The sequence below is a fragment of the Peromyscus californicus genome, unplaced genomic scaffold (genome assembly GCF_007827085.1).
Source record: "Peromyscus californicus insignis strain IS unplaced genomic scaffold, ASM782708v3 Scaffold_11__1_contigs__length_118956290, whole genome shotgun sequence".
NCBI classification, from domain to species: Eukaryota; Metazoa; Chordata; class Mammalia; order Rodentia; family Cricetidae; genus Peromyscus; species Peromyscus californicus.
Window position 1 is genome coordinate 30552223 of NW_026294402.1, and position 15006 is coordinate 30567228.

General features: G+C 47.7%; 2 protein-coding genes across 4 annotated transcripts; one reads left to right on the plus strand and one right to left on the minus strand.

Moving 5' to 3' along the window:
• Window positions 1-1075: 1075 nt before the first annotated feature.
• Foxred1 (FAD dependent oxidoreductase domain containing 1) lies at window positions 1076-8769 on the minus strand. 3 transcript variants are annotated; one of them, XM_052756224.1, is made up of 11 exons: window positions 8585-8768; window positions 7671-7891; window positions 6736-6849; window positions 6356-6474; window positions 5186-5280; window positions 4789-4890; window positions 3622-3698; window positions 2642-2802; window positions 2361-2490; window positions 2074-2178; window positions 1076-1839 (listed from the first exon to the last, which is right to left on the minus strand). In XM_052756224.1, exons 1-11 carry the CDS (start codon window positions 8667-8669, stop codon window positions 1585-1587), a joined length of 1464 nt encoding a protein of 487 aa, XP_052612184.1. In that variant the 5' UTR covers window positions 8670-8768; the 3' UTR covers window positions 1076-1584. The 3 variants fall into 3 exon arrangements, with proteins under 3 accessions (XP_052612184.1, XP_052612194.1, XP_052612202.1); XM_052756234.1 differs by lacking the exon at window positions 7671-7891 and having other exon boundaries at window positions 6736-6827; window positions 8585-8769; XM_052756242.1 differs by lacking the exon at window positions 8585-8768 and having other exon boundaries at window positions 6736-6827; window positions 7671-7696.
• Window positions 8770-8950: 181 nt separating this feature from the next.
• Srpra (SRP receptor subunit alpha) lies at window positions 8951-14855 on the plus strand. Its single transcript, XM_052756214.1, has 14 exons — window positions 8951-9180; window positions 9761-9844; window positions 10113-10276; window positions 10502-10662; window positions 10925-11081; window positions 11207-11360; window positions 11548-11636; window positions 11741-11859; window positions 11987-12073; window positions 12352-12524; window positions 12605-12818; window positions 13307-13470; window positions 13554-13652; window positions 13774-14855. Exons 1-14 carry the CDS (start codon window positions 9064-9066, stop codon window positions 13900-13902), a joined length of 1911 nt encoding a protein of 636 aa, XP_052612174.1. The 5' UTR covers window positions 8951-9063; the 3' UTR covers window positions 13903-14855.
• The last annotated feature ends 151 nt before the right edge of the window (window positions 14856-15006 follow it).

The window sequence follows — 15006 nt, forward strand, 5'->3', positions numbered from 1 at the left end:
TTGATGATGCTGGTTATCACCTGTCTACAACCCAGACTGCCCACCCCGATTAGTCCAGTCACTCATTACACTTCTCACAGGCACTTTCCTTTCGGCATATCCCACACCAGGTTACTCATTTTGCTGTTCTTCCCTGTGTCATTTCTGTAAGAAACATGGTACCCATTTGGCTGTTTAGCCAGAAACTTGGGAAATGTTGACTCCATTTCATGTTGTCAATGTCACTACATTGCTCTGTTTCCCATCATGACTGTTATCTGCTATACGGACTGCAACAGCCTTCATCTAGAACCTGTTTCCGGCCTTGCTATCTGAACTAGTTCTCTACTAGGGACCCACAGTGACTTCCCCCCAGATCCCTTTTTGCATTGGTTCTGAGGATCAAACCCAGAGCCATCCACATGCTAATTACTCTATCACCAGGCTGCACCCTTAGCCAGAGGGCGTTTTGTTTTGTTTTGTAGACAGGGTTTCTCTGTGTAGCTCTGGCTGTCCTCAGACTCACAGAGATCCTCCTGTCTCTGCCTCCTGGATGCTGGGATCACAGGCATGTGCCACCACCACCCTTAGCCAGAGGGCGATTTTTTTTTTCTCTCTGGAGACCAAGTTTCTCTGTGTAGCTTTGTGCCTTTCCTGGAACTCACTCTGCAGCCCAGGTGGGCCTTGAACTCACAGAGATCCACCTGCCTCTGCCTCCCGAGTGCTGGGATTAAAGGTGTGTGCCACTACCGCCCGGCAGCCCGAGGGAGATTTTTGAAAGGAAAATTTGATCATGTTTCTTCCCTACTTAAAACTCTTCTGCTGGGCTTCTGCTGAGACAAAAGCCACCCTTCTTAGCGTGACTCTTCAGACCCTGGCTCCTCTTCTTTCCCTCCATGATCCAGTCAGAATGCCACTTTGAATCCTGCTATAGACTGAATGTTGGGAGCCAGAAGCTGCGCTTTATAAGTTGACTAGATGAATGATCCCATTTCTCCCCTCTAGAACCATTTGTTCCTGTAGAACTCAGGAACAGGGGATACTAGCTTGAAAACAAAATGCCTCCTACAGGGGATCTAAGAAACACTCCCATGAGGACGAGGCTGCCTTTTTAATGGCAATACTTCAAAAGCTTCTACCTTGAGAAGAGAAGCAGAAAGAATACAAGAGCAGAGGGAAAGGGTTAATCACATATACTGATTGGAGACAAGGTTAACAGATGAGTCGATAAATTTGGTCCAGGCAGTCCTAGAATGCTGTGTGCATGGGTTCTGGCCAGAGGGTCAGAGACCCATTTCCTGTACCAGGAAGGAGGCCAGTCCTGGGCCCCAGACCCAGGATGCCAGCCGAAGTGTTTTGGATGGTGGCATCAGCTTGGGCTACAGTCGGTCCTGGGGTCCCATTCATCACTCTCCATTGGCCTGGGTCTCTGTGCCTGTGCGCATTCTCTGTCCAGAGACACTGGGGCAGAGTGGCCCGGCTTAGAGGATGGTGAGGGAAGGGATGGAGCCGTGTCACCGTCCTGGGGAGACTCAGGCAGTGACCACAGCCAGTGTGAGGCAAGGACAACGCCTGGGCTGGCGAGGCCCACAGAAGTTTTCGTGCTCAGAGGATACTGAACTCCTGTAACTTCTCTCCTACGTAAAAGCGGGTGAAGAGGAAGGGGCTCATGTCGATGGTCTTGAACTGGCCCTCCAGTACCACTTCGGCCACAGCTCGACCGATGCCAGGTGCATGCTGAAGTCCCCGACCACTGAAGCCCGTAGCAAAGTACATGTTGACAACTAGTGGGTGGGGGCCCACCACGCCATTCTGGTCAAAAGTGTTATAGTCATAATAGCCAGCCCAGGCACTCTGTACCTGCAGATGCAAAAGATGATGAGGTTTTTGGCAAAGCCACAGCCATGCTCAACCCACAGCCTTGCTCAGAGATCAGCTGCTAAAGGGGTCATGGGATGGGACCCACAGATTCCTTAGCGATTGTTAGGTGGAGGGAACAAGAGAGGGAGAGGTCAAAGAGACTAAGATGCTCCAGTATCATCCATCCTGTTTCACTCCCAAACCCAACAGGAGCAATTATTCTCTGTTAGTTACCTCCAGAGTCTTAAAAGATGGCACCCTCTGGACCAAATGGGGCCATACTTTGTTCTGGAAGAAATCATGGTCCACTTCCAGATTTGTTGGGTCTGGTTCTTCCTCCTAAGTGAGAGGTAGAGGCAAGGCTTATATACTGCTTGTAATATGAGGGCAAACTGGGATCTGATTCCTATAATCAATCTCCTCAGTGGATCCCAATTCTAACCTCAATGACAACATAGGGCCCCCCAAAGGCTTTCCTCTTTAATGGCATCTTGTCTATGTCTCTTTGCAACTTAATTTACCTCAGTGGGGCTACAGCCACCTAGATATTTGCTGCCCAATCCTTCCCGTCGAAAATAGACTCCATTGATATCTGCAACCAACGGTGTCTCCAGACCTGGTCCCTGGGGGCAGTGCCATAAGTGCACATACCTGTCATGATCAGGGGAGTTAAGACATTGCAGAACTAACACCAACCCTCTGTCCAGACTACACACACACCACACACATACACAAACAAACACATCCTAAACTTTTATATCATTTCTTTCTCATCCTCCTTAGCTGCCCTGAGGGTAGCTACCTTTTCCTTGGCTCCACAGGTAGCTTGGTGCCCTGCAGGGTACCAGGCAGTCCCTTCCCAATACCAGCCAGCTCTGCAATTTTCCCAGACCAGGCTCCTGCGGCATTGACCACGACAGCACATTCCACTGGCTGATACTCCAGGCTCTTGTCCATTCTTACCTATAGGCAACAGAGGGTAAGAGGAAGGAAGCTGGGGCATGTGTTTGTGTGTGTGGTGGGGGCATGACAGATGACACAACCTAATAGACTCTTGAGATGTTTATTTCCTCCTGAGCCTAACTTTATCAGTACTGGTGTGGTGACATATTGTGTACCCTAATAAAATTTGCCTGAAGATTAGAGAACAGAACATAGATGCCAGGCAGTGGTAGCACACACCTTTAATCCTAGCACTCAGGAGGCAGAGATCCATTTGGATCTGTGTGAGTTCAAAGCCACCCTGGACTACGTGAGACTGACTCAGTCTAGGAGAGAAACAGAGCCAGGCAGTGGTGGCACACACCTTTAATCCCAGTACTTGGGAGTCACATGCCTTTAATCCCAACACTTGAGATCTCATGCCTCTGCTACCAGTATTTGGGAAGCACACATGCCTTTAATCCCAGCACTAGGAAAGAAGTAATATGGCTGGGCAGAGAAAGGCATAAAAGGTGTAAGGAGACAGGAACTAAAGCTTTTCAGCTGAGGAGCCTTTTTGGCTGAAGCCCTTTTTCTGCTGGAAGCCTTCCGGCTAAGGACTCAGAGGCTTTGAGTCAGAGGATTCGTGGAGTTGGCGAGGTGACACGTGGCAGTGGGTTGTTCCTTTGTCTCTCTGATCTTTCAGCATTTATCCCAATATTTGGCTCTGGGTTTTTATTGTAAGACCATTTAGGATTTGTGTTATAACTGGGAAGCAGACAGAAGACCTACATCTGGGCAGATTATCACCCTTCTTGCCCCTCTACTGTAGTAAATAGCACAATGGAACTTGGGACTCACATGGACTTTGTGAATTCTTCTCAAGACTACCGGTTCCCCACTTGAGGTCTCTGCTTGGCTAGATGAAGTGATAAAACCTGCAGGAAAGAAAATAAAAATAAGCCCTCCAGGAAAGGTTAGCTCAGTGGTAGAGCATATATTTAGCATGCATGAGACCCTGGATTCTATCCCCAGTGCTCCCATCAACACACACACACAGTGGGGGTTTGATGAGAATGGTCCCCATAGGCTATATATTTGCATACTTAGTCTCAGTTGATGAACTGTTTGGGAAGGATTCGGAGGTGTGACCTTGTTAGAGGAGGTGTGTCACCAAGGATAGGCATTGAAGTTTCAAAAGCCCACACTGGCCCAGTGTCTCTCTCTCTCTCTCTCTCTCTCTCTCTCTCTCTCTCTCTCTCTCTCTCTCTCTCTCTCTCTCTTTCTGCCTGCTGCCTGTGGATCAGGATATAGCTCTCAGCTACTTCTCCAGCACCATGCCTGCCTGCCTGTTGCCATGCTCCCCACCATGTTGATAATGAAGCTATAAGCAAGCCCTTAATTAAATTCTTTCTTTTATAAGAGTTGCCTTGGTCATGGTGTTTCTTCAAAGCAGTAGAACAGTAAATAAGACACATGTACACACACACAAAGCCCTTGAGGGAAATGGGGGAATCACACTGGTTTCTTTTGAGAAAGGGTCTCACGTATCACAGACTGGCCTCAGACTTGCTATGTAGTGGAGGATAACACTAAACTTCTGATTCTCCTGCCTGCACCTCCAGAGTTCTGAGATTACAGGAATGTATGACTGTGCCTGGTTTCTATGATGCCGGGGATAGAACCGAGGGAGATGGATCACAGTGCTTCACGCATGCTAGCCAAGCATCCCACTAACAGCTACATTCCTAGCTCCATGACGAACACTGGTTTCTCAAGGAAAGAAGATGAGAAGGATAAGTGCTTTCCCACAGACACTCAAGTGAACAGACATCAAGAAACCTGAATGAACGTGGCCACACAAGAACAGGGCAGTGTAGCGAGGAGAAAGCAGTTTAGTAGTAGCCCTCTCACAGAAGACAGCCCCTTACATCAATCCTGTGAGCCTGTGAGCCAAAAGGCAGAGCCTGGTCTAGGCCTCGTCCTGGCTGCAAGACATAAGCTGAAGGAATGAGACTTTGGACTCACGTGTCACCTCTCCCTGGCAGAGTAAGACTCCCATTGATTGGACCTTTCGACGAAGACCCTGGAGCAAAGACCGGGCATCAAACCAACCTTCATCCTCCATCCCTGACATAAGGACAAAGAAAACTCATGAAGCACTGGAACCCTCCTTTTCCTACTGTATACCCAACACACTTTTTTAGGGCTTTAGAAGCAGGGAAGGTCATCTTGACCAACTGTACTGGAGTCTAGTCATGCTGAAGGCTAGAAAAGTAGCATGGTCTGGGGCAGGCTATGTTACTCAGGAGTAAAGTGGTCCTCCTTCAGTGTGGAGAAGGCACACTGAAACTTCCAACCCCAGGAGCTCTTCATTCCCCATCTTCATGGAAAGAAAGCCATGTGCTCTGCAGGTGAACCTCACCATAAGAGGCCACAGCCACTCCTTCTATGTTTATCCAGGGAAACTTGTTCTGTAGCTGCTCAGGAGACATCAGACAGACTTTGGCTCCTTCCTGCCTAAGAGAAATGTGTGCATCTCAGTTACTGTGTTAGGGAGAGTATTCATAGGGGGGGAACATGGACCCCGACTCCATGAGGTGGAAGTCCAGCTCACTGATAGCCCTCTCTACCCCAAATGGCCCCATTTCTCCTGACTGCTGAATGTGACAGCTTATCTTTCCTTCTCTACACTCCTGTCTCCCTTCAGAATTCTCAACTTCTTCTTGCCCCAGCCTACTCCATCTCCTTTCACAACATGGTGAGGAACCATGTTCCATCAACTCCTGTAAATACCTTCTTCTCTACTGCTTAGTACAACCCTGTCCCTCAGAATGAGTGTCTCCTCTGGAACACTTACTGGCTGGGGAATGAAAGTGCTAAGAAACACTCCTATGAGCTAGTGTCTATTTTAAACTGAATCACAGTGCCAGCTTTACTAGATCTTCTTGCCTCGGTTTCCCCACATGTAAAATGGGATGTTCTGATTAAATGAGTTAGCGCCTGCAAACATTTATCTGTTGTCACTAGTGAGATTTATAGCATATCAAAAGAGAGCCTATACATAACGTATCACAAAGATGCCCAATCCTTAACCGATGTGGGGCTCACATGCTGAAGTCAACCTGCTGCTTACTTTTATATATGGACCACACTCAATTATTTATATATTTTTTTTGTCTGTGGCTGCTTTTGTGCTATAATGGCAGAGCAGACAGGTTGTAACATAGACAAAATGACAAGCAAAACCTAAAATATTTACTGTCTGACCTTTATAAAAAGAATTTTGCTGACCCCTAAATTAGGATTCTTGTTAGAAGCCCAGTCCCCAGGCCACTCCTTAGAGATTCTGGTTTGTTAGGTTTGGGATGTATGTTTTGATCTAGTAAATGTAGGAACCACATTCTGTTCATAACTGGGTTATAGCACTCCTCATGGGCCTTGAAGGTCTGAATAGGTCCATCTTTCCTGATAATATGAGCTAGTAGAGAGGAGGCTCCTGTGACATCACCTTCAGCTTCCCCATTTCTAGCTTGGCACAGGAGCTCATCAAGTATGCAAAGCCAAGCAGCTCAGGGCAGTGCTACATACCCACCTTTGCATTTTCACATTGTTTTCCAAGGTGGCAGCATCCTTTTCTGAAGCTAGCAAGAGACAGCCTGAGGGGTTGAACTGGAGGTCCACAAGAGGGGCATCCACTACAGCCAGGTATTCCTGTGTACAAAGAAAAGCTCTTCTCCAAGGAGGCTGGCATAAAGGGGAGCCTCCTGACCTTCTCACTATAGCTCTCGGGGTCAATGCCCCAGATCAGGACAAACCCTTCTCTAGGCACCAACACTGGAAGACTGTCAAGGATCACAATGTCTTGCTGCCTCTAACACTATTTCTCCTTGGTTCCCCTTGCCAGCTAGGCTTCTGTTCTTTATGCTAAAGAAGGGCTCCCTACCCCAACCCCTCAAATCTCATGGTACATACATTTATGTTCCGTAGAAAGTTGATTGAAAAGAGGGAGAGTTGGACATTCTCAGGCACAGAAAACTGCTGCCAAATCCCGCCCACAGAAGGCCCTGTGGAGGAAGCCCGTGAATACTGTGAAAAGAAAAACTGAGGTAGACTGTCATGATGTCATATGTAATGGAATCCTGCAATGGAAGCTCTCAGTTACACACCTAAACTTAAAGGGGAATCCTTTCTCAAGGAGCAAGTAAGTGTAAACCTGTATGCAAGTCAACCAACTCACAGCTCAAAGATAAACACAGTGTTTTAAATCATCTAAATCATCAATGACACATGAACTGAGCAGAAGTCAATTGTCTTACAGGGCTGGACATAACAGACCAAATAGTAATGGCCTGGAAGTCCAAGGGTAGGAGGTTAACTTTGGAACAAGTTTACAAAACAGTTTACAAAACTGGAAGGCTATAATGAAGACAGACATGAGATTTGCAGCTAACAGCCAATCACAAACAAGAACAACTAAGACTTCAGAAACAATAGAGCCTAAAAGGCGGCAGAGGAAGCTGTTTGCACTAATAAGTAGCCCAAGTACAAGCTATCTTGGACAGACCTTCACATACTGAAGTACAATCACTGTAGAATCTGCTTTTACAAGCAAAAGTCTAGGCAAATGTGCAGGAGTGCACTTGTAATCCCAGCACTTAAGAGGCTGAAACAGGAGGATGTGGAGTTCAAGACTGGCCTAGTCTATATATTGAGACCCTGCCTCCAAAGAGATTAAACAACTGTGACAAGACCTCCTCCCCTCCCTCAACAAAACAATCTTATTGCCAAGGGTCTTCTTGGAGGAAGAACCTGGGACTATTTCTCAAGGTCTAAAGCACAATCCCTGCCCTTTGAACTTCTACAGGTTGTGTCCTTGATAAGATGACTACCCTACTCCCTGACCTCACCGTGTGGTCTTGTTCCACCACCAGCACCCGGATGGCACCTCGTCTACTTTCCAGCTTCTTCAGCCAAAAGGCCACAGACAGACCAAGGATCCCACCTCCTACGATGACCACATCCGACTGTTTTGGGGGCAGGTGGCTGGTGTCGTACAGCAATTCCCATTGCTTTCCAGGCAGGATGCACTCAATCTTCTTCTTAAACTCAGACAGCTTTGCATCCCAGTCTGCAGGACATTGTTACTGTTAGAGGGACTTAGGTTTCCTTCCCACGTGCTGTGGGGTTGGAGGATGGGCACAGAAAAAGGTGGCCTAAATAGACATGTGGGTTGGCATATCTCCAATGTCATCCTTCCTCACAAGATCAACTCACATGCAGCAGTACTGTAACAACTTTGCTGATCGGTCTTTGCCCCATCAGTCCCCACTATTATGCACCTCCTCTAGCACTGAAAGATTGATTTCCTAAAATTACACTTTCTACTTCCCTGGACATGCTAGATGACTCACATATTTAGCTCTTGGAGACCTCACCCTCCTGAATCCATTCTCAGATATTCAACTGCACAGTCAGCCCACTCAGGTATCCCAGGCCCAGGAAACATGAGTTCCTAGTATACTGCATTACCACACAGCCTTCTAAAGCTGGTCAACTTTATATGGTCCCTTATCCTTAATATCCATTACCACCAGCAAGCTTCCATTTATATGGAATTGTCCTCTGGAAAGTGCCTCCTTGAGATCCATATACCTGCCTTGGCTCTTTAATCTTTAGCGGGCAAGCCTACCCCATTCCCCAGCTAACTCGCTGTCCCGCCAGCATGAGGCAGGGTGTCAAACCTTGAAGGTCACATATGTGGAGGTTATGGGTACCCCAGAATCACGCTGTATAATATACTCTCTGCTGCCCTCAGCTTTACCCAGAGTAAAGCCTCCTCTGCGTGTGCGTAGCCCCCGGTTTGGGAGGCCCGGGCCCAAGCCAAGACGCAGCAATCTGCGAAGCATGGCCTTACAGAGCCCGGCTTCTTCCAGCTTGAAGTGCCGCTCAGCCCCACTCCCGGCCCTCTAGTCATCGCTCCGCGCCACCGGGCATTGACGCGAATGTGCCGATTAGCCCGCAGTGCCCTTCAGGCCCCACCCCTCCAACGCTATAGGGAGCCAGCTTCCCGGGAGCCCCGCCCACACCTACTATTGGTCAGCTTTGCTTTAACGTCAGTCCCGCGCGCCCTGGGCGGGGAGGGGGCGGGACCCCGGCGGCTCGTAGCGGAAGTGCGGCTGAGCCGGTTTCCGGGGGCTGCTGGTGTGACGTGTCCCGCGCTTGGCGCAGCAGGAAGCGGCGGCGGACGCGGCCCGAGTTCCCGGCGCCGGCTTCGGCCCCAAGTCTTCTCCCGCTTCCGTCATGCTCGACTTCTTCACCATCTTCTCGAAGGGCGGGCTTGTGCTCTGGTGTTTCCAGGGCGTGAGCGACTCGTGCACCGGGCCCGTGAACGCGTTGATTCGTTCCGTGCTGCTGCAGGTACCACCCCCGCGGGGCAAAACTCTGGGCTGTCCCTCAGAGCCAGTCTTTAGTTCCCCCTTCCAGTAATCATCCTGCGCCTTCCGCCCTGCCCTCCTCAAACTGACCACTTACTGGCCACCTAGACTCAACTTCCTTGCCTGGCATCACAGTATATCCCGAAACTTTACGAAGCCCCCCCACACCTCCCATATCTGGGACTGTATCCGTATTCCGGCTTCTGATGGGACTTTATTACTCTCTCCATCCAACCGGGGCAGCTTGGTTTTCTGTTGTTTTGAGGCTGGGTGAGACTGTGGATGAGAGAACACCTTTTAGGAACATTAAATGGCTCACAGCTGCTGGAAGATCTGCTTGTTTGTGTATGATTGTTTATCTTCTGGCTCCCACGTGTCATGCCCTCTCTCCCAACTTTACCCTTTGCCTCAACTTGGTGTCTCCTCCCGTGGTGGGGTACTAGAGAGAAATTGTCTCAGTACTCCCTTACTGAGGCCAGGATAATACCTGGTTATTGCCCGAACGTAGTTCAAAGTCTGGTTTTGCTATGGATAGCCTGAACACTGAAACACTCTTTTTCCAGGAACGGGGAGGTAACAACTCTTTCACTCATGAGGCCCTCACACTCAAGTATAAACTGGACAACCAATTTGAGCTGGTGTTTGTGGTAAGTGGAGGGTGTTCTAGAAAGAAAAGTTATGTTCTCAACAGAATCCCCATTGATGAACCCAATTAACTGTATTGTATATGTGATAAATAGATTAAAAATTTGGAATGTGGAGGGGAGAAAGAAAGCAACTTCTGGGCAAGGTGGGAAGCTTGGCTACCTCTCAGGACAGGAAACCTATCCCTGGAGGCCTGGGTTGAGTTGGCCTCCCTCCATTCTGGGCTGACATGTAAGGAGATCTGTTGGCCCTCTTTCCTTCCATAAACAGGTTGGCTTTCAGAAGATCCTCACACTGACCTATGTAGACAAATTGATAGATGATGTACATCGGCTGTTTCGGGATAAATACCGCACAGAGATCCAACAACAAAGTGCTTTAAGTCTACTGAATGGCACTTTTGATTTCCAGAATGACTTCCTGCGGCTTCTTCGGTGAGAGGCTTCCCAACTCTTTAAAATCAATGTTTGTGGTTTGATAAGTGCCCTGCCTGCAGGTGGCTCAACAATATTAACTTATGGGTTCATAGCAGTCACATTTTGTAGCTCATCTCTGATTATCCCTTTGATATGTGAGACCTTTTTCTGGAGTCAGGTTTTTGGGGTTTTTTTCCCCCTCGTATGTGGGTAGAAAGACCAACCATTCTCTTTTCTCTTTAGTGAAGCAGAGGAGAGCAGTAAGATCCGTGCTCCCACTACCATGAAGAAATTTGAAGATTCTGAAAAAGCTAAGAAACCTGTGAGGTCCATGATTGAAACACGGGGGGAAAAGACCAAGGAAAAAGCAAAAAACAACAAAAAAAAGGGGGCCAAAAAGGAAGGTGTGTTTGAGCATGAACATGCTAGGCCACGGAGGTTAGGATGGTGCTAAAGGTCTGCGGTGTTCCTTTTGTCATTGCTTGCTTCCCTCAGTGTAAATGCTCACCGCCCTGTCATCCCCTTGTCCCCTTGTGGTCACCAAGGTGTTTGGTCCAAGTTTGCTCTTAAGGATTTGGAAGGATTGTCATCATCTGGGTGTTTGGGGCTTGTGTTTTGTTTTTGTTTTTTTTTTCTCCTTTTCTCCAGTGAGGTTTCTCTTAACAGGTTCTGATGGCCCTTTGGCTGCCAGCAAAACAGCCCCTGCAGAAAAGTCAGGTCTCCCAGTGGGACCTGAGAATGGAGAACTTTCCAAAGAGGAGCTGATACGCAGGAAGAGAGAGGAGTTCATTCAGAAGCATGGGAAGGGTCTGGACAAATCCAGGTGAGCACTTGGTTAGTCAGTCTCTCTGGTGACTTACCCAGCTGTGTTAGAGGTCAGGGAACTGCCTTGTCTTATGTTCTTTTCTACTTTTCTACCATAACTCTTTCTCATATGGTCCTTTGCAGCAAGTCTACAAAGTCAGAGATTCCAAAGGAGAAGGGCAAGAAAGCACCCCGGGTGTGGGAACTAGGTGGCTGTGCTAACAAGGAAGTCTTGGATTACAGTGCTCCCACCACCAATGGAACCCCAGAGGCTACCCTGTCAGAAGATATCAACTTGGTAAGAAGCATAAAGATCAGAGCAAAGGTCACCGTTAACCAGAAAGAGTTGGAAGGTACACCTGGATTTGAGAGGAGCGAACTATATTTGGAGTTTCTTCAAGGTCTCAGGCAATGTTGACAGGGTATAGGATTTTTTCCCTCAGCTGCTAGTGTTCCTGATCCCATCTCCTTCCCATGTCCTCCAGATTCGAGGAACTGGGCCTGGGGGGCAGCTTCAAGATCTGGATTGCAGCAGCTCAGATGATGAAGGGGCCACTCAAAACACCAAACCTAGGTAGAAGGATTTCAGGTGGGAGGTGCGCTGGATGGCTGCAGTATTGATGAGCCATACTTCTGTCTGTGGACCTTATGTGTGTTTCTGACCTTCTGTGCTTGTAGTGCTACCAAGGGAACTCTGGGTGGCATGTTTGGGATGCTGAAGGGCCTTGTGGGTTCCAAGAGCTTAAGTCGCGAAGACATGGAGTCTGTGCTAGACAAGATGCGTGATCATCTCATTGGTGAGTTTGGAGGACTGGGCTGACTTATGTGGCATAGAGTTGATTATGGGTAGAACCATTTTCTAAGCTGTACTCTGAGAGTTGATCATTGCTAACACAAAACTCACAGCTGTCCCTCTCTTCTCAGCTAAGAATGTGGCTGCAGATATTGCTGTCCAGCTCTGTGAATCTGTTGCCAACAAGCTGGAAGGGAAAGTGATGGGGACGTTCAGCAGTAAGTATCTGCACACGTCATAAAGTGCACATGCATTTCAGAGGTGATAGTCAGACCTCTTGGGTATGTGCCTTTTGGCAAACACCTTCATTTCTAAATTGCCCTAACAGCCTTTAGAACTTAATAGATCAGTTAAATGAGCTAATCAAGTACTTAGAACAGTATGATCTGAATTCATGGGAAAAACTACATGGTCTTAAATCTTTTAGATAGAAAGATGTTGGGTATCAAGTATGATACTTGGTTTTCTGACTGAATCCCTTCATCACCCTTTTAAGCCGTGACTTCCACAGTCAAGCAAGCTCTGCAGGAGTCTCTGGTACAGATTCTGCAGCCACAGCGTCGCGTAGACATGCTCCGGGATATCATGGATGCCCAACGTCGCCAGCGCCCTTATGTTGTCACCTTCTGTGGTGTTAATGGAGTGGGGAAGTCTACTAATCTTGCCAAGGTGAGTTCAGCTCCCCAGCCTGCTGCTTTTACCTTTTCACCCTGTGCTTTAGAGTGACAGTGTTCTTAACTATTTTGCAGATTTCCTTCTGGCTCTTAGAGAATGGCTTCAGTGTCCTCATTGCTGCCTGTGATACATTTCGGGCTGGGGCTGTTGAGCAGCTTCGTACACACACCCGGCGTCTGACTGCCCTCCATCCCCCTGAGAAGCATGGTGGTCGTACGATGGTGCAGTTGTTTGAAAAAGGCTATGGCAAGGACGCTGCTGGCATTGCCATGGAAGCCATTGCTTTTGGTACAGTGTGGGGGGACCCAGGGGTCTTATAGTGTCTTTTTTGTATTCCCTGGGAATTTGCAGACTTAGGCTACTATAAAACTTTTACTACAAGGTTACCAGAGAAGTCAGGGTAAGTTACTTGTGTGGGTGATGTTTTTGGGTGGTAATGTGTATAGTTGAAGGGAAAAAAAGCTAGTGTATCTTAACCATAGACCTGAATGTGGTCACCTTTATCCTACTTATGTCCTTTCCCTGCACGGTTTTGGTGTGGCCAAGAATAGGACAAGTTTTTTATTACATTACCTTGTAACTAAATCCAGAGTCCAAGTAAGTAAACAGGATAGGCTTTTCAAATAGCTAGACTGGGACATCTCAAGAAGCTGGCAGTGAGAATGAGTGACAGTTGAGTGGCTTTTCACATAGCCAGAGTAGGAAATCTCCACAAGTTGGCTGCTAGTATGAGTGACAGTTGTGTGCTTGGAGTTGATTGTTTTTTCTCTCTCTAGCACGTAACCAAGGATTTGATGTGGTGCTGGTGGACACAGCTGGCCGCATGCAAGACAATGCCCCCCTGATGACTGCCCTGGCCAAACTCATTACTGTCAATACACCTGACTTGGTGCTGTTTGTGGGGGAGGCCTTAGTAGGCAATGAAGCCGTGGATCAGCTGGTGAGGGCTTGGGCCTAGTTCCCTTCACAACTTAAACTTTGGCAAATTAATATGGGTCCTTATGTTACTTTTTCCCTTTTCAGGTCAAGTTCAACAGAGCCTTGGCTGACCATTCTATGGCTCAAACACCTCGGCTCATCGATGGTATTGTTCTTACCAAATTTGACACCATTGATGACAAGGTAAAGGTGGTTGACACTGGATGAGACTGGAAGGAGGAATGGGCTTCTTTACAAAAGAAAGCTGAGGCATTTAGTGTAAACAGGGCTTGAGCTGATTGGCCATCCTTTTTTTCTTCTTCAGGTGGGAGCTGCTATTTCTATGACATACATTACAAGCAAACCCATCGTCTTTGTGGGCACTGGCCAGACCTACTGTGACCTACGCAGTCTCAACGCCAAGGCTGTGGTGGCTGCCCTCATGAAGGCTTAATGTGGCTCTTGCCTAATACCAAATCGCCGCTTGCCCCAAGTCCCCATTCCTCTATCAAGAATGTGCTTTAGAGTATGTGAGCACCTTGTTTTCAGTGTAGTACAAAGGCAGAGTGAGGGGAGCTTTGGAGACTTGCAGCTCTAACCCTACTCCATGTTCAGCCCTACCTCCTGCAAGGAGGGCCTAATCATGTTACAATCACTGCCCGATGACCCTTATCACCACAAGCCTCCCTCTTCCTACTCAGGCATCTCCTTCACTCTGCCTACAGATTCAGTATCATAGCTTTGACCAATGGTTGGAAAACCCAACACCTGGAGTATTGCTAACTAGTGTGATCACAGAGCCATCTGAGATAAGAGCAGTTTGAAGTCCCAGCTCTATTGGGTTACTTCCAGAGCCAGCTCTGGGTCTTAATGGCACCTCTCTCTAGAATATAGCTTTCGGGTCCCTGGTGCCAGGGTAACAGCCACCTCACTGTGGCAGTGATGGTGGTCCATTCTTAATTGCTGCTAATTCTAAATCTGATGATGAACTCTACACCTGATTGTTGCCCCAAAGCATCAGTTAGACCTTGTTACAAATGAGTGAAAGGTGAGTGCCCACTTCTCAGAAACAAAGGGAGCTGAGTTGCCTTCCAACTTGTCCCTGCTCCCAGAATCCTGATGTAAGCTTTGCATGTTTACCTTCCTGGGAGAAAAGCAGTTGTCAGAAGGGTTATCATCCTATACCCCACCCCACTCAACCCTTCGCCTCCTGAACAGGTCCTGGCTTTTCCTCATCCTCTTCTACAGTGCCTGGTAGACAAGTGCTACGTTGAAGAACACAAACCTCTTGTTCAGACTTGTCCTGTAGTTTGGTTACAGATGTGCTACTAGTGCAATAAGGTGAAGGCTGTCTGCCCAGAGAAATACATAATTTATATAAAAAAATAAATTTCATAAGGAAATTGCCTCTTAGGTCTACATTATTTTATATAGGATTTAAAACTAAAATGTTAACTCATACTAGCTGTAGTTCTTGGGCTTCTTTTTGGCAAGAAGGGCATGATAGGAACTGACAGTCCTCTGAGGAATTGGACAACTGCTTGCCCTAACAAAGATC